Genomic DNA, 18,056 nt, shown 5'->3' with positions numbered 1-18,056 from the left:
CAGGGTATCACATGCCATTTGCCTTTATCTGAGCCTTTGATGATTTCTACTGGTTTCTGTGCTGTTGGACAAAGTGCACGAGAAGCCTTAGCTCTGTGACACAGCTCCGACATCTGCACCTGAAATCGGAAGGTTGGAACGGACCTAGAAAATCAGATACCTCAGTTTTAAATACCATATATATACAGGCCATGGATGCTGAAGTACACACATGCCCTCATCACCTTAAAAGCCTTTAAGACTTTTGGGTTTTGTTTTCCTGTATTGAGAGTATTGATTTCCACCTTACCTTTCTTTCTGTAGCCAACAAGAGTGCAGATTAAATATTTGTGTTTTCTGCAAACCTTTTATTGTTGCTTTGGAATCAGACTTTGTTTCTTTCACTTTGCTATACATTTTCTGCCATGCGGTATTTTGATGCATGCCATAGCCTTAGTGATCACTTGAGGGTTTAAATCATATTAATGTTGTAAAAGGAAAGGATAGCCATGAAGTTCCAAGTTGTTTTGGCTGTAGCATCTTTCTACAGTAATTGCAGGAACTTTATATTAAGATCTATTTCAGCCTATTTCAGTTGGAAGGGAAAATATTCTATGCAGTACAGAGTCTGTTTGGCCTGCCCACATTTTTATTATTCATGATGATTGTAGTGTCTAATGAAAAATTATTTGGCTTGTTTGCCTGCTACTTATTTGATAGAGAATTACTATTAATCTGGGTGTGGAATCCATATGTCGTTAGCATTGCTTTCACAAAATATACATATTCTACACTGTCAAGTAATGGAAACTGTGGTAATCAATGGGATTCTAATGAGCAAAATAAGTTCTTCTAATTATCTCATAAAACTACTTTTATGACTGGAAGTACAAAAAATTATTGCTTGAAAGTAGTGTTATCTTAGACTGCTGAAGAAATTGAAGAGACTTAATTCTGTACATCAGGTTGCTCATATAGCGCAAGAGTAAAGTTCTCCATAGGTAGCAAGCAATGCGAATTACGCTTACTGTGGCAAAAGAAGACATCATACTTCTGCCTGGCCTTGACTGTTTGAAGTAAATAGCTTGAATCTTGCCTCATTTACACAGGGATAATTTGAATTATATCTTAAAATCAGCATAATGAAAATTAAATTTAAATTCTCCGTGAGGATTTCTGCAGTTAGAAGTGTCAACAATATGGGTAAATTGATACTTGGTTATACAGTATACAGCATTTCTAATGGAGCAACAATATCAGAAGTAACACCGAGATACCCCATTCCCGCTCCTCTGCTTTAATTAAGTCACACTCTCAATGTATACATTGAGGAAAAAGGTTGTAGGTACATGTGCATGCTTTTATGATAAAATATTAAAAGCTGTACGTATAACGAGTATTGTTGAGAATGAGTACTTGATACTTGTATTCCAACGGTCCAGGACTACTTGGGTAATGCCAGGACTATATTAGCAGCCTTAAAAATACATAAGCAAACCCTTTCAGAGGTGACTAGTATTTTAAATAGAATCAAGCTGTGAAAGCAGCCCATTTGAAAGTACCTCAAAACCGCTAAAACTCCTGTACTTGAAAAACAACCCTCTTTTGAACTTGCTCACCAGTCATGAAAATGGGACATTTCCAGTGATTTCTAGCATGGTTTTGGGAGTGTCATGGAAAATGAGCTGCTCTGGATAAGGTGAATAATATTTCTACTTGTGAGGGAGGATTGTCATGGACATCTAACCTGTAGTCGCAGATCTCACGTATGCTTTGGATTACCAAAATTGTATTAAAATTGCATTCTGTAGCTTATACTGCATCAATAATATAATGAATTATAAAATCTAATGTAATTTTTTATTTAGTTTTGTAATAAAAAGCTTGAGCAAACTTTCTCTGAGGTCTCTACTTTCTGAGAAGGCACAAGGAACAAGTTTTGACTTCCTGAGAGCGTGCATTACACTAAATGTATTGGCAAGAGGAAGACTATTATATGGGAAACTAAATTTATGAGAACACTTTTCTTAGCGAGGAAAAAGGGACCTACTGCCAGTAATATTGATCAAGCTGATATTCACTAGGCAACAAGTCCCAGGCAAAACGCATATGGAAAATGCTGGATGACAGAAATGTGATGTTACTATGGAAATGATTTATTATCAGCTGAAGGGAATTTTAATGCAGTCAAGCAACTGACAATCTAACTTAAGGCGCATTTCAGGTTTTGGAGTAAAGTCTTGTGAGAATTTAGCTGCTAAGTGTGATCTGTGCGTATTTGCCTAGCTTCACACTTTGAGTTTATGAAGGGATACTGATTTGCTGCTTCACATTCTTCATTGACAGAGTGTGAACTATCAGGATTCAGCTGATTCAAACATGATTTACAAGAATTAACTGCTGGAATTATTTCATAGTTAATTTCTTTTACTAATTTTGGGCCTTTTGGGTGTTTTGATTCTGCTTACAGTTCTAATCATCCTCTTCAGTACAGCAGCACATCTTTCACACTGGAGGCCAGGTCTCCTAGCATCAAGTTTGCTCAAAGCCCTTGTTGCCCAATGCTTGATCTCCAGCCGTCCTGCTTCTGAAAATAGTGATTCTGGTTACCTAGTGTTCTGTATATTGCCAAATTGTTTGTTTTACTAAACAATGAAACCTATCTCTTCCTCTGACGTTAAAATCAGTTCCCTAAAATAATAGTCAGGAGGGTATCTCTGCAATATTGACTAAAATAGATAGTGACAAGGGCAAGAAGTGTTCTGTTACTGGCTTTTTACATGCTGGCAAGGGACTATGACTCTTGCACAGGATCAGCTCACTGACTTGCGATTTTAAGACTTTTTCGGTCATCTGTATCATAAAAGGAATGCTACTTTGCCCTGTGTACTGTCACCAAGTGTTTACAGTTCTGCTGACTAGGCATCTGTAGTATTTTCGGTGTGTTTAGTATCTCATGAGACTCTGAACTGTATGTAATATTTAATTTTAAAATATAAATGATATCAAGGAATTGATGATCCTAATTCAGGGACATTTTTTCTCTCTTTCTATGTAAAGATTTAATTATTTTTTTTAGCTATGCATTACCGTCTCATTAAGAATTTAAAATTTGTTGTGGTTCTCTTACTGCCCTTGGTAAGAAGGCCACACTGCTGCTAATAGTTGCAAACTTTGGTTTTAGGTGTGTTGGACCTTGTCCAATAATCCTGATCATGCCCCAGGTATTTAATATTTGCATTACTGTATTGGGTTCTACTACCAAAAGATCTTTTCGTTGGCCTCCCTTTTTACTCCAGCTATTAACAGTATAGAAAAATGTTTAAAATTATGTTTAGACCTTGTAAATAGCATTATTATCTTTTATAGACATTTGCACAGTGTTTTTATACTTGCTAGAACTTTCAAGTGTTTATATTTGGCACTTTTACAGGATGATGTAGATTTTTTTCCCCGCTATTATTTAGAAGTGGTTATAATCATGAGATCTTGGTTATCCATGGGCTGATTATCCAAGATGTACATTAACTGTTATTTTCAGTCGTTCCCAGGCTGCAGCAAAACCTGCAGCTGCACTAGAAAGCATCTGAATTTGTTGTGTCGGGAATTACAGTATATTTTCATGAAGCTCTGCTTTGCCTGCTAATGCTTAGTTTCTTCTGCTCTCCAAAGAAATGTGTTTCCAAGTTTTTGAAATGTAAATATTCCTGTAAACTGTACCCTGATCTTCCTACATTTTGGAATAACTGTTCTCATTTTACACAAGGTGGTATTCTTCTCCATTATGTCTCGTATTCTTAATAGGTGAACACTAACTACATTCTAGTGCACTGGCTTACAGTGTTAAATACTTTATCTTGTATAATGTTGTTTCCTGTGAAAAGTTCTTCATAATCATTAAATATATGAATTATGAGTGGTTTGACCTGTATTCCAACACAATGTGAAATCCTAAGCCGCCAGTTCTAAAAGTTTCGATCCATAAATGTACTGATGCAATATGGTTTTTATTATAAAAGTTAATAAAAAATACTTTTATGATTGGTCAGCTTGGTGGGGCTGATCACCAGGCCTGGTTAGGTGGTATGTGGTTGGTTTTTATTCTTTCATCAGTATGAGCTGAAAGTAACTTCTTTGACATCAGCGAGTTTATCCTGTCATACTCTGAGTGACAGTAGCGTATGTGTGTCAGTTATCCTTAATACAGTTTCTAAGAATAATCCCATTCTGCTAGTTGCATGGAGAAATGTGTGTAGCTGTGTTAACTGGGATTGTCTTCCTTGTTTAGCATTCATGTACTTAGCGATTCAAAGCAAAATAATCCCATGGCTATGCTTCCGAAGTCAGATGCTGAGAAAATGCTAGACCTGATGTCTCTCCCTCCAAAACACCCAGTTCTCTGGGTTCTCACCTGTTAAAGGATGTTTAGTCGTCTGACTTGCAGATGGAATACTTTATTTGGAAAATGTCAAGTGCAGTAAGTAGTAGAGATGGTATTAGCAAGAGAGCCTCATGTTGAATTCTTCTGCATTACAGGAGTACAAACGCAAGCTAGCCAGAGTGTCCCAAGTACGGAAAGAACTCAGGTCACGCATCCAGAACCTGCCTGATCTCTCTCGACTTCCCAATGTCACGGGCAGCCACGTACACTTACCGTTTGCAGGAGACATCTACAGCGATGATTGATTACAAGAACATCCTTCCATAACCTCTACTTTTCTGTGAAATGAGGGGTAGGTCAGAATGATTGGTACACTTGTAGTATTATTTTTGTATATTGTTGGAGAGTGTCAGTAAAAAAACTCTAATAATTTATAAAAAATGGTTTAAAAGTTGATTTGTTTACTATTTTATTGGCGAGTGAACATAAGGGTACATTTATAAAAGTGGCATCTGTGTCTATTACATTGAGGAATGGATGATTATCTTATCTTTTGTAAAGATTTTAGTTGGGTGCCCTCAAAAAAACATGCTAAGGTTTTTCTTATGTACCCTATATTTAAGGTAGATCAACATATAATCAACACATACTTCTAACTCGAGACATTTCAGTTGCTAGTGAGGGAGTGAAATGCGGAAATCACAAGCTTATGTTTGCAAGAAGGTCGATGCAATTTAATGCAAAGTTAAAAGTGATCGTACTGTCCATTACATTTAAATTACCTCCCAAAACAAGTCAGGTAGGTTTTTTTGAAGTAAATGTTAGTCACCAATTTTGTATTGGAAAACATAAATCATGTTACACTGAGCAGATCTTTAAATGACTCAAAATATTGCAGTATTTTAGTATCACTTAAAAGTCAGTGTAAGAAACTATACAATCGACCCATTTAATTGTGTTTCAAAATTGTAACCTTCTTTTTACAGCTGCTTAGTTTCTAAATTGAGGGACCATTCATTTGTACTTTAATCCCTTTCTGGAACATCCGTCTCCATCTAAAAAGGTTAATCCCAGAAATGTGAAGCCATTTTACAGCTTTAATTAAATTGAAAGGTCATTCTCTAAACTGTCCCAATTGTTAAATGCCCATTATTAAAGTTCGACAATGCTATGTACCATCCATACACGCAGCACCACGATGATATAGCCATGCTGTACATCCTCTTCCACTGAGAAACCCTGGAGGCCAGCATGGGCTTCCAGCCCTGCACCTCCACCCGCTCCAGCAAATATTTCTAGGTCTTGATTGTCTTTTCTCACAGAACAGGAGGAGACAGTTCAGGCCTGTGTACGAGTCAAACAGTGGAAAATTATTGCCGACTGTCGTTTTTTAAAAAAGTCCTTTGCATGGCACAAATGTGGTACTTGTCTACAGGTAGCTGAATTTGTGAAAAGTCCTTGTTACCATACTATGCACCAGCTTTTAAGGTCACTTAAAAACTTAAAAGATACAGACAGGCATCTAGCAAATTGCCAGAAAGTTGAGGCTTTTCAGTCAACTGGAATTAGGCACGTAACTGTTGAAAGAGGTATATAAAAAATGCCTACTTGTGCCCTTGGCATTTAGATGACCTTAAAAACCTGAGCTGCAAGTGTTTGAGTTGGATAGATCATTGGAGTATTTAATGATTGCATTTTGTTCATGGGTTTGCACTTGTCGGGCATTGTTTTCCATCAGTTAAGTTCCCAGTTTACAAGTTCAATTCTCCTTCTCACATGAAAGCAAGTTTTCTTAGAAAAATCTGTTCTTCCTTTTCAAAAACCGCAACGCAAAATAGTCCTGGAGTGAAACTGTTGAAGATGATAGTGATCTATCACTTGTTATTGACTTCTACAGGCCTAATCACTAGAGTACTTGTTGGGTGCGAATGGAGAATAATCTTTCTCTTTAAAATAGATACACTTGGTCATAAGCGCCTCAGTCCAATTATCTTTTCTCATGGAGGTTGCCATGAATTAGACCTCAGTTAAGTCGGGAAGAAACCCCAAAAGATAAAAATACAAGCTGTTGACATAGCATTTGGTAGCATGCAATGTCAAATACTAATTTCATAAAAAAATCTGAGATAGGAATGCTGAAAATAGTTCATCAGAGCTCGCTAGCTGTCCAAAGATTTGTAAGTTTTGAGTGGCAGTTTTCCACTCCATAGGAAAAAGGAGCTAACTATAATGAATCCAGAGTGTTTCTTTAGTTTAATATGCAAAATTAAATAACACTTATTGGCATCTTTTTGGCATAGATTCTTGATAAGAAAGTGAATGTTCAGGTACAGTTTTAATGTTTTGAATACTTCTGTTCTAGTACATTAAACTCGGCGCATAAATTCTTATATACATGTATGTGCATTACAGTTGCAGTTAAAGCTCAGTCTTGCTAATGAATAGCACCAAATTTGTGTTAAATGTTAAAAAAGCTTACTCTCTTAAGAATTATAAAACAAATCATAAACCAAGAAGGATAAATAGTGAGTTCACAGTTGAATCCCATCCATGGAAAACTTAATTTGTACCCAGAGCTGGTAATAAGTGCAGTGGCATGGCTTGTTCAGGGTGCATTGAAGGATCTAAGTCTTGGATACTCAAAACCACAGGGAATTAAGCTTAAACAGACTTTTGCTACCTTAATTAAAAATAGTTATAAAGATGGATGCTGAATTTCCTTGATCTCTCAAGAGTATTAAAAAAGACATGACACTTTTACTTCACTAGGCTTGTTTTTCCTATTCATAACTCTTAGTGATACTGTTGCTTATCTACAGATAATGTAGAACTGATAAAAGAAGGAGGAAAAATCTCAACTTCTTGATTGTATATAGGTTTTAATTTTGAGAAAGTGCTATTTTCTGGATATATTTTTCTTTATTTTACTGTGAAATTGTTTACTTCAAGGAATATTTCATAGCTGGGGTTTTGGAAATGATCCCTCAACATTTGTTTGGAAAAGAGGACTTGCGGAAGGTAAAGGTCACTCTTATAGCAAGTGTCATATATTAGTGGCTGAATGGTACGTTGTTTGTTATTTATATGGGAAAGGCATCAGATATCAACTAGTTAGAAGATTTATATTGTAACTGTAATAGTATAGCAGGAGATAACATGGTACGATACAAATGCAGCCCTGTAGTATCAAAAAATACCTCCAAATTCTCAGGTTCGAAAGCTTAACGTACATACTTCTGACATTCTCAGGAAGAAAAGAGACTGGGCAGGGAAAGGAAGGGTGCCTAGGAGCTGAAAGGGAGAACATGCCTGGGTAGAAATGAAAAGCAAAACAAATGTCAACTTTTGTCAAAACAGAAATAGCAGTGTGAAACTGGGCAGCAAAATGTTGTAGCTGTAGATGGGATTATACAACAGAACTGCTTTGGGGTGTTACCACCCTGGGAAGGAAGATGTGTGGGTGTACCCTGCCCGTCTCTTCTAGCGTGGTCTGAATCTACTCAAACCAGAACACCGACCCTACAGAAGGCACAATTATAAAATATCTGAGCATTTTCATCTAATAATGAAAGCATGATAATTAGATTATTTGCTTCACTATATTGCACTTTTATTGAGCATTCTCCAAAAAAAGCAACGAGATTCCTGCAGCTCTTTGCCGCATGAGAATGCTTACCTTGGAGGTCTCTGGGACTGCTTGTATATTCTACTGTTTGCAGGCTCAAGCTGTGTTTCTGCATAATGTCTTGAAAGATATCAGGAATATTACCCCACTTCTGTGGTTTTAAAAATAAATGTGAAGCCCTTAGTTACAAAAATTACCATTCATAGAAATTCTGTTTCATTACTCCTTTTGAAAATTAAACTACAGCCTGCAGTAACATTAGCTTGTCTGTTTCACTCTGTTAATGTTTGTATTAATATATTAAAACAAACACCTCAGTTAATCCCTAGCAACACATGCTTATTATGTATTTTATCTTGAGTAGTCTTCTGAATGTTGAACTGAGAGCTTTCATTATGATAAAATTACATTCCTGTTTCCCTGAAGTTTAAAAAGACAATGCGTTAGGACTTATATAGACTAATACTGCTCTCACAAGTCAGTGGGAACTCAGTCTGGTAACTTCAGTGATGACCCAAAATACATGCCTAGGATGCAGTATGTGCAGATGACCATGGAAGACATGGGAATCATACATAGGCTTGGCTGGCCCTCTACAGAAGAGCTGGCTTTCAACCTTGTGAAACGTAAGCAAATAGATTAATAGGTGGGGTTTTTTTTTAAGTGGAAAAATTAATGAACTAGAAAACCAGCACGTCTAAAATTTGACGGTTACATTTATAAATATTTACGGCCAGTTCTGCTCATTACTCATGCATATAATCACAGTGACTATTCCTGCAAGTAAGGAAAGCAGACTCAAATGTAGTGTCTGAAGTGGAATTTTTTTTTTAATGAATGACCAATTTTGTCTCAGCTCCTATTTCAGTGTGTCATTTATCTTGATTAAGTAGTAAATCTCTTCCATCTTGTTATTTAGAAATCTAATTCTGATTTCATCTTTACAATATTTAAAGTATCCTACTAAGCATGATGTTTTTGTGGGAATTTGCAAAAGTTCAATAGCACTCGTTACTTGTTTGCAACAGAAATAGACTCATTTGTTAAAAGCTAACAAGAAAAGTTTGAAATGTAAAGATGTTTCATTATTGTGCTTTTCTGACAGAACGTGTAATCCTTGTGTAATTTATGTCCTCAGAATAACACCTGTATGTATGCTCTTTCATATTTAATAGAATAAAACATTGTTGTAAAAATATCTTTGAAATCATTGCTTATTGCTTGCCTACTCAACCTCTTGGTGTGAAATGGCTTTAATGTAAACTGCTCACTATACTTACTTAGGAGTCAACCAAAATCTCATAGTAATGCTGGGGAAATGGTCAATGCTAATTTTGAAGTTTATTACTCTCTGCATTTGTATATTGTGTGACAATTATTTTCAGCGAGGAAGCAGTGCGTTAAGAAGTTTGAGGTCGTAGCTCTAGAACTGTAAATTTCTTAAGAAGAAATACTGTTCACATACCATCTAGTTTGGCTGAAGTTTGTGTTTCTTCAGACGGGGGTGGGTGTGGGGCAACCAGCTGTGATATGCCAGCTTGAGGTTCCCAATACTAAAAAATGGGAAAATGGCTCAAACTGATGTTTCAAAATAAAATACGCTTTAGTTGAGCTGGTTATATGAAGACACGCTTTTTAACATTTTCAATATATGGTATAATGCTATTACTGTCAGTGATATACATACCATTGCCTAAGTAGAATTTGTATGAGCTGGGAAATAACTTCTCTCTATAATTAAATGCCTGTACGCAGGGCTGTATGCTAACAGAGAACCTTCCTGGTCTTGCTTTACAAAGTCCGGGTGAAATTCTGGCCTCACTGAACTCAGCGAGGCTGTTTTCTCTCTGTAGAGTCGTTCTTCCTCTCTATAGAGTCGTTCTTCCAATGCAAACCAGTAATGCTGCATGGCAGAGGTTCGGCGGGGAGGCTCAGCGATGGTCTGTTGCAGCCGGCAGTTAACCTCCAGTGTTTCATCGAGTACAGGAATGTAATACATTCTGAAGGGAAGAGTACCTCAGGTGGGTGTATATGTGTACAGAGATATGTGTGTGTATATATTTAGGTGTATGCATATATATGCATCTGATGTGTGTATACATGTCTATACCTATATACATCATAGATACAGATATGTATAAACATATATACGTGTGCGTGTCTATATATATATATGGTGTTCAATACATTGATCCTGTGAAAATCCAGGAACAGAAAAAGACTGTATTAGAGGCTTAGGAGTAACATAAAAGCACTTCAGATAAGAGAAAATGCCAACATTATTTCTGCCCAGCATTTTGAAGCACACTTGTAAAACAAGGAATGGCACATACTGTCTTTTTTTTTTTCTTTTTTCCACAGTAAAGTCTGATAGCTTGCAATAGCGATCCCTTACACCACCACATCTGGACATGTCTGACAACTCTGGTAATTACAAAGAAAAAGATGGTGTTTGGAGCACAACAAGACTCTGTCTACATTAACAAATAGCACATTGCAATAGTAAGGAAGGGACCTGGAGTGCAGGATACCTGAAGCTCAGCGCCTGCCAACCACGCTACACCTCTTGGAGATGCGTACTTCTGACTAGCTCTCCTGTGATCCTGTGGGTAGGTTGCCCATGAGCGTTCGCAGCACACCGGTTGCACGCTGGATCACGTCTTTTATCCATTATCTGTAGTTTTATCAAAAAGAGGAATGTGACTCATGTACTCAAAGGCCACTTGGTATTGCGTAAAACGCACAGTTAACACGGACAATTGGGAGCTCTGCTTCAAAAGCATACTCTTGATTTGCTCTAACGCGTTAATGTTGGTGCACCTTAAAACATAGCAGATGCCCACACTGGTTTCGTGTAAGCCTCATAGGCAGCACGGCAGTAGAGTACCTAATATGTGTACTTTTATATTAAAAAATTATTGCAAAACTTATTTTTCAAATACTTTTGTATAATGCGCATTTTCCATCAACAAGATTGAAGTATTTTTCCAGAGGACTGGATCATAAATAACAGCAACAACAGGGGAATTAATGCCAATTCTACATTGGAAAAGGCGTAACTCCAAGGTCCATACTTTGATCAAAGAATGACAGTTAATTTGATCCTACACGTACCTAAGGAACAAACAGCAGTGAACCTTTCAAATTTATTGTGCAAGTGTACAGCACATATAGATATAAAAAGGTTACATGCCAATCTTTGGGACTGTAAGTAGAATTTGCAGCTATTCTCCCCTGCCCCGGATTGCTTTTGAGTCTGCCAACTTACCTGCTGGTCCTATTTCTTAAGTGGTGTTCACTGAGTGTGAATACACTTAAAGGAAACTATTAGAATACACACACACACAAAAAAAAGAAAACAGACCTTTAAACCCAAGAATTTAAATGTTTTTAACAGACTGATTCTCTTTTCAGAGGGGAACTCTGAAGCACAATTTGCAGAACCGCCACTGCAGGCTATACACAGGGCAGGCCATGAACTATGTACTGAACAGTGACTTTCTGCTGTCCTTTCTCACCTCTGTGCCAACTTGAAAGTGTAAAATCTGACAGCGGAGACCGCTTTAGCCTCGACAATCATCTATTCAAGTCGAAACACTTCGGTGCAACGAGTTCACCACTATCCAGGGCAAACCTGGTTTTCGAGACTGAAGTCCAGGAAGGAAGCAACTCTTGACACCTGATAAAAACCGAAAGGCATTTAAGAAAGAGGTTCTCTCCTTAGTCGTTTCTGAACGACAGAAGTGACCTGTTTTGGTAGCACCAGAGCAACTGGAAAGGAAGCATCCCCTGTTCTTTATGACTGTGCCACTGTCGTGGCAGTAACAAATCAGGGTGCTGATTGATAGCAGTCTGATAGCGTGGAGCTGTCAGTTGGTATTGAGGGCATCCCACATTAGAGCAGTTTTACAAGGTTCTGCGTTATCCTGAGACCAGTATCGTCCACGGTCCAAATCACAGAGAACATTCTTAAGAAAAAGAAGAAACTTAATCTGGTGATATACAAAGAGAGAGAAAACAGTGTATGAGTGCTGTCTTTTAAGGAATAAAAGTAAGGTATTTTGGAACCTTTGTAAAGGCTGTGTTAAAGACTGTGCTTAAATTAGGTATCAAAAGACAGTGACACTACAGGATACTGCATTACAGCCTTGAATGTAGCGTACCTGCAGAAAGTGCCAGTGAAAGCATCTTGGTTTTACTCAAACATGCAAAGCAGGGATGAGATCTTTTAAATTCTGTTGTGATGCATTATCTTAAAAATAGTGGGAGAGCGAGATGGAGAAAACTGCAACCTCCCAACCCCCAAACTGCTTTCAGGTCTGCCAACCTATCTGCTGGTCCTGCTGGACCCACTGATGGATCCAGTACTGTCAGCTTCGTCAAAGGGTAGATCCTGGCTTTTAATTCTTGGGCTACTAGAGACTGCAAAACATGTTCAAGATTCCCAAGCATATTAGACTGGCTATTTTCTCATCTCTCCCTTGCAGACAATCAGTCCCCTTAGAGCTTCCTTCTAAAAAATAGCCCTTAGAGCATCCTTCTAAAAAATATAGTCTATGCTTTCACAGGATACATGCTGTTAGCTTGAGTTTTAAAGAAATCACTTTGTTGGTTTACTAGAACTGGAACAATACTTATTGCTGTAATCTTTATTACTTTGAAATAACGTGCAACTAAAGTAAAGTCAAGAAGGTTTTCAAATCTGCCTTCTGGCTTTTCTCTTTTTCTTCTAGGTTAAGCATCCGTTTTAGCTTAGAAAAGTGAAATCTGGAGTTTCGGGGAGTCTTGGAAGCAGAGCTGGTTCTCGCCTGTCCGGATACACGTGTTCTGAAAAACAAAAGACTCAAATGTCTTAAAGATGAGGAATGAGAATTAAGTAACTACGAAAGTGCACCCGTACAATTTGAGTGAAAAATTTTGAACGTAAATAGTGTATTTCCATGTGAAAGGCAGCAGTCAGATGTGTAACTTTGTTATGAAAATTTTAAGCCAGACATTTCACATTAATGACAAAAAAATAATGGGACGTTCTCTGCCCATAGTCGCTTTTCATTAGAACCTTGGATTTTGAAGGCTGGAAAGTTAAAATTGATCTCCTCAATCAGAACACTGAAGAAAAATACAGTTATCAATTGAAAGTTTAAGGAGTGACTGATATGAAATCAGTACACGACACCCTTTCCCAACAAGACATAATACACTCTACTCAGCAAAGTGCCTCTTTAAATAGCAGAGAAACAGGTACCTGGGAAGTGATGAGGGACTGTTCCCTTTAGATCCCAACCTACTGCAGCTTACAGGTGTCACTTTGTTTGCCGATGGAATTTTTACATCTGGTGTCCTCAGGCTAGATTGGATACTCGGAGTGCCAGATTTTTGTGTCTTGGTAGCCAGAAAATCCCTGCTTTTACCATAATGTCTTGTTGTTTTGTTGCATGAGTTGCAAGTAACCAGCTGTGGAGAGAAGAAAGAAAACAGCAACCATTCTTTCAGTCTTTCCACCACTATGTTATAAAGCCATTGTAAGAATTACCCAAACTATTCTCCGAATATCATGACACAAATATTTGCTTAAGTGAAACACGCGCTATTAAAAAGCAACACATACTTTACACCTAGTATTTTTATTCAGGCTTCTTAAGCCAAACACATCCTATGGGTTTATCTAGAAATGACTCCAATCCTTTAGCAACTAATTTCAAGAGACCCGTAATTCTGAATGTAACGTTGTACAGTGAAATATAGAAAACAACCCTGTCAAAACAGAAAGATGAGACAGCACCTGAACTGGATATATGCTCTCTTGAGTATACATTAGGGGTATTCGTATTTTGTTAAAAAACATGACATACGGTGTGATCTAAATTCATTAGCATATTCTACCCTGATGAAGTTACATTACACGCTTCCAGTGAGTCTTGAGATAAAGTATTTAAATTACCAAACTCTCAAGAATAGTCATCCATAACTAGTAACAGCAAGTCTCGGTGAACAAAGGAGAAGCTTTCTGTTAGTGCAAAAATATTTACTACAATACAGAGGAGGTTCTAAACAAAAGGCACTTTCTCTTCTGTTTACTTCTAGGCTGCAGGGAACTTCCAGCAGCACAGTATGTTGCAGAGGTGCATCAGAACTGATACTGTCAGACAGTCACAGAGACCGTCAGATATTCCTAATATCCCTTACTGCCATGGCAACTACTCTTATTAAGAGACAGGAGAGTAATACAGCCAGACAACTTTTTGAGGCACACAATTACACTGACTGAAAAACACAGTTACGTGATGTTTCGGGTTAAAAAACATACTCAGAAGAATGTCACAAACATGTCTTAAGCAGTTTTGAAAACATCTATACTACATCATTCTTCATTTCAAAGTGTGTAAATTTACCTAAATTGAGATTGCTTAGAAAGAGTTACATTCAGAAATGCCGAAACAAAATGTTTTCAGTTAAGTGTTTTGACTGTCTCTAGACATTATTTCGTCAGCCTAACAAACTAAAAAAGAGAAAGATCATCAACTTATACAGCTCAGGTATTGATGTATTTTTAGTTCTTGTAAATGAAATTCAGACGGGGAAAAAAAAAAAACAAAACGGCATCACATGACGACTTAGCACTCCACAGAATATAGAGGTGAACACCTTACAATGCAGGAATTAGAGGATTAATCATAGCACTGCATAGCTAGTTTCCATTCCCTGAATTGCATATGCAGTTAACTCCAAAAATTTTAAAAGCCCTAAAATAGTTCCTATGTTATACGCCTTTTCATGGCAGAAGCATTCACAAATCAAGTTCTGCTTGCTAAGAAAGGTATCGGAGGCACAACCTGTCACACTGTTGCTTGGTTTAATTTTCAACCGCGCTCAGATTTTCATTTTCGCAGGTCTCAGGTATTAAATTATAGCAATCTACATTGCTAATTTTGAAAGCTGTCAGTTGCTGACAGTATTTTAAATGCTTAAGACCAGAAATACTTAAATCATAATCCACAGCACAAGTGCAAACAGACCTGAGCAGAAAACAAGTGCAGCAAACTGTAATTACATCCCAAGATTAGAATATTACCCAGTTTAAACTGGGCCTATTTAAAACTGAATTTTAAACTACTCATATGAATGCACAGTGCATCCTACAAAACCTCTCCAGCTACAGAATGAATCTAAGAGCCCATAGCTCCGTAGGACACTGCTCATCAGTTGTCTGAAGAGACAGTTCTTAATGTACACTAAACGTTTGTGATCCCAGAAAAATAAAGCAAAGATTCCAGCTTCTCAGATGCCCTTTCTGCTGCTCAGCTACGATCAACAATTTGGAGAGTAATCACAAAGGTGCCGTTCTGAAGTGCCTTATTTTGCCCTGACAGCCGAGAGCCTCTGTGATACTTCCTCAGTTTAATTTCGTGTTATTGACTCTTTAATAATTTTTGCTTTCGCAGATTTTACTCCTCAGAGCAGCAGACTCTCATCTGAGAAAATGCCAAGTGTGCCAGCAACTGCGGGGCACAACAGGGTGCTGTCTCATTTATCAAAACATCCATTCACATAACCTGTTTTAATAGTACTGCCTGCCTTGGCAACACTAGGTTAAATGTATGCTACTATTCTTCAAATAATAGTAATTAGTATAAAAAATAGCAATTAAACCTTACATTCCTGAGTAATTTTAGTAAAAAAAGAACTGAAGCCCAAAGAGCAACATTAACTTGTTTAAATTACCTATGTGGCTTGGTTTTGAAAGACTTCCTATAAACAGTAATATTCAGACAAACGTAGAAAATTCCATTCTTACAGAAGGTAGCAAGAATCTGATGTAGCCATGAGACTCTACCGAAATAAGCGAAACAAAGCTCGTTAAGTTGAGCAAATACGTTTTCACACAACTAACTGATAAAACTGAAAAAAAAACACCTGACCACCTGTCGGTCACTCAAGCCCTTCTTCAGAGCTGAAACAAAGGCGGTAAATGTCAAACTACACGTACTAGCAAAACCAGCCCGAGTTCAGCCAAGAGCATGTTCTTCTTCTTAGGTATGTTCTGGGGTATTCTTAGCAATGGATTTCTACGGCTTCTAATCGATTTTAGGATCTACATGGCATCTAGCAGAGTTACCCGGTCCTAGTTCTGCCACATTCATAGTAAAAAAAAAAAGGAACAGGCAAAAATCTGCCACTCCTGCCATTTTTTGCAAAGCTATGCAAACGATACAGTAGCTGACAGTGGAAATGCCGGAGCTTCCTGGTGGGAAGAAATTACTTAATTTTCAGCAAGATCTTAGACATCTGCAGCGTCCACCCAGATGGCTGCTAAAGAGATCACAGGGAGAGCCGAGCTGTTAGTGTAGCTTCTCCGACATGTGGGGTTGTTGTTTTTTTTTTTTTTGAGGGGGGAAGCTTACTGTTCTGGTCACCGTGCTCACGATCTCTCTGTTGTGGAGGGTAGATTTTAAACATGTTGGTTGTGAACAGAAGTTATCCCAAAAGAAAGGAAGAGTTACGTGCTCGTGAAAGAAAGAAACGCATATGTGTGAGCTCCTCTTCTAAGATTTTCATACCTTCTTCTTTATGCCAGTGAAAGCTTTTAGGGAAAATATCAGGTATTTAGCAGTTCCAAGTAAAAATCCTTACCAGAACACTTCCGGACTCCCTGTACTTCTTCAAAAGCTTTGTCTGTTTCATATTAAGTTTATGGTTCTTCGCCTCCCGTTTAAGGGCTCGCTCTATCTGCGGAGTCACCTTCATCTTTGGTTTGAGACGCACCCGGTAGCCATCAGGAACCAGGAACTGGAAGCAGTAAGGACATATCCTTTCTAATCCACGTTCATTATCTACAGGTTAATGAAGGTAAGAGAGTAAAAGTTACATTAAGTGATTAAGTTTCACGGGCAAACATTAAAGCGGCATGTTTCTATTTTAACATCACCTCGGTAGAAATGTTTCCGTTTTGTTTCAGCTGAGCGCGACTCGCGCCGAGCCGACTCGCAGCGTACCTTTGCGCAGCACGCAAATCGCGAATTTCCCCGAAAAACTGCAACCCCTTCCTCAAAAAACCCTTTTAACGGCGGAGCCTCGCGATCCCGCCCGGCGTTCCGCGCAGCCGCGCTCTTTGGCCAGATCGGCGACGCCGAAGCCTCGCGTGCCGTCTAGCAGGTACGCCGCTTGTTCCCGCCGCACGCCCTGACGGAGTTTTGTTGGGGCATAAACGGATTAAAAAAAAAAAAAACAACAAAAAAAAAAGGAGAAAACACTCATTTTTTTGGGCCACGCTCCTGCCCTCCGCAGGAGACACCCCCCTCCCCGCGGTACCACCACCACCTCCTCCTCCTCCTCCTCACTCGCCTCGGCGGTTGCGGAGCGTCCACCTGTGCGGGAGAAAGGCAAAAGCGTCACGTCACGTCACGTCACGTCACGCCGCGTCACATCACATCACATCACACACCCACCGGCCCCGGGCCACGCGCGCGGCGGCAGGCGCGAGGACAGGGGGCGGGGCCGCCCACGTGCGTCACCACCCAGCTCTGGCTTCCACCCCCCCCCCCCTTCCATCTCAGCGCGCGCCGTCTCTCGCCGCTTTCGCTTCCCGCCCTCCGCCCCTGAGGGGCCGCCGCCGCCTCCGTCCCCGCCGCCGCCCGCTTACAGCAAGAACCGCGCCTGGCCCGGGCAGGCGGCCGCCAAGCCCTCCGCCGCCACCTCCAGGAACCGCCGCTGCCGCCCCATACGGCCCCGAACGGAAACCGCCGCCAGACAGGTCCGGCAGCCGGCGAGGGGAAGGGGAAGGGGAAGGGGAGGAAGGCTGGGGGTGTGTGGGGTGGGGGTGGGATGTGCAGCGTTTCGCCGAGGCCCGGCGGGTACCCGCGGCCGTAGCAACAGGGTTCCGGGCTGGGACGGACCCGCCGTGGCCCCGGGCTGGTGGGCCGGGGTAAGGGGGGGGGGGGGGCGGGCGGCGGTGAGGGACCGGGTGGTTTTGGCGGGCGTGGGCTGAGGGGACGGGGGCTCCTCGCCCGTTGTCCCGTGAGGGAGCGGTGTCCGTGTGCGGGAGCCGCTTGTGCCTTCGGCCGTGTTAGAAGG

At 39.7% G+C, this 18,056-nt stretch overlaps 2 protein-coding genes across 2 annotated transcripts in view; one reads left to right on the top strand and one right to left on the bottom strand.

Annotated features, from left to right (window-relative positions):
* Positions 1-6,317, top strand: part of RPRD1A (regulation of nuclear pre-mRNA domain containing 1A) — a 43,689-nt gene extending 37,372 nt beyond the window's left edge. The window contains exon 7 of the mRNA XM_049830171.1: positions 4,516-6,317. Coding sequence (XP_049686128.1) covers positions 4,516-4,665 — 150 coding nt within the window. The 3' untranslated portion in view covers positions 4,666-6,317. The remainder of the gene's footprint in view (positions 1-4,515) is intronic.
* A 6,302-nt stretch (positions 6,318-12,619) lies between these two features.
* On the bottom strand, positions 12,620-17,748 carry C27H18orf21 (chromosome 27 C18orf21 homolog). Its single transcript, XM_049830282.1, has 5 exons — positions 17,626-17,748; positions 17,328-17,350; positions 16,617-16,816; positions 13,231-13,439; positions 12,620-12,812 (listed from the first exon to the last, which is right to left on the bottom strand). The coding sequence occupies exons 1-5, from the start codon at positions 17,703-17,705 to the stop codon at positions 12,659-12,661; spliced, it is 666 nt and encodes a 221-aa protein (XP_049686239.1). The 5' UTR covers positions 17,706-17,748; the 3' UTR covers positions 12,620-12,658.
* Positions 17,749-18,056: the final 308 nt, after the last annotated feature.

The sequence above is a fragment of the Accipiter gentilis genome, chromosome 27 (assembly GCF_929443795.1).
Source record: "Accipiter gentilis chromosome 27, bAccGen1.1, whole genome shotgun sequence".
Classification (NCBI taxonomy): domain Eukaryota; kingdom Metazoa; phylum Chordata; class Aves; order Accipitriformes; family Accipitridae; genus Astur; species Astur gentilis.
This window is presented reverse-complemented; position numbering and strand designations above follow the sequence as displayed.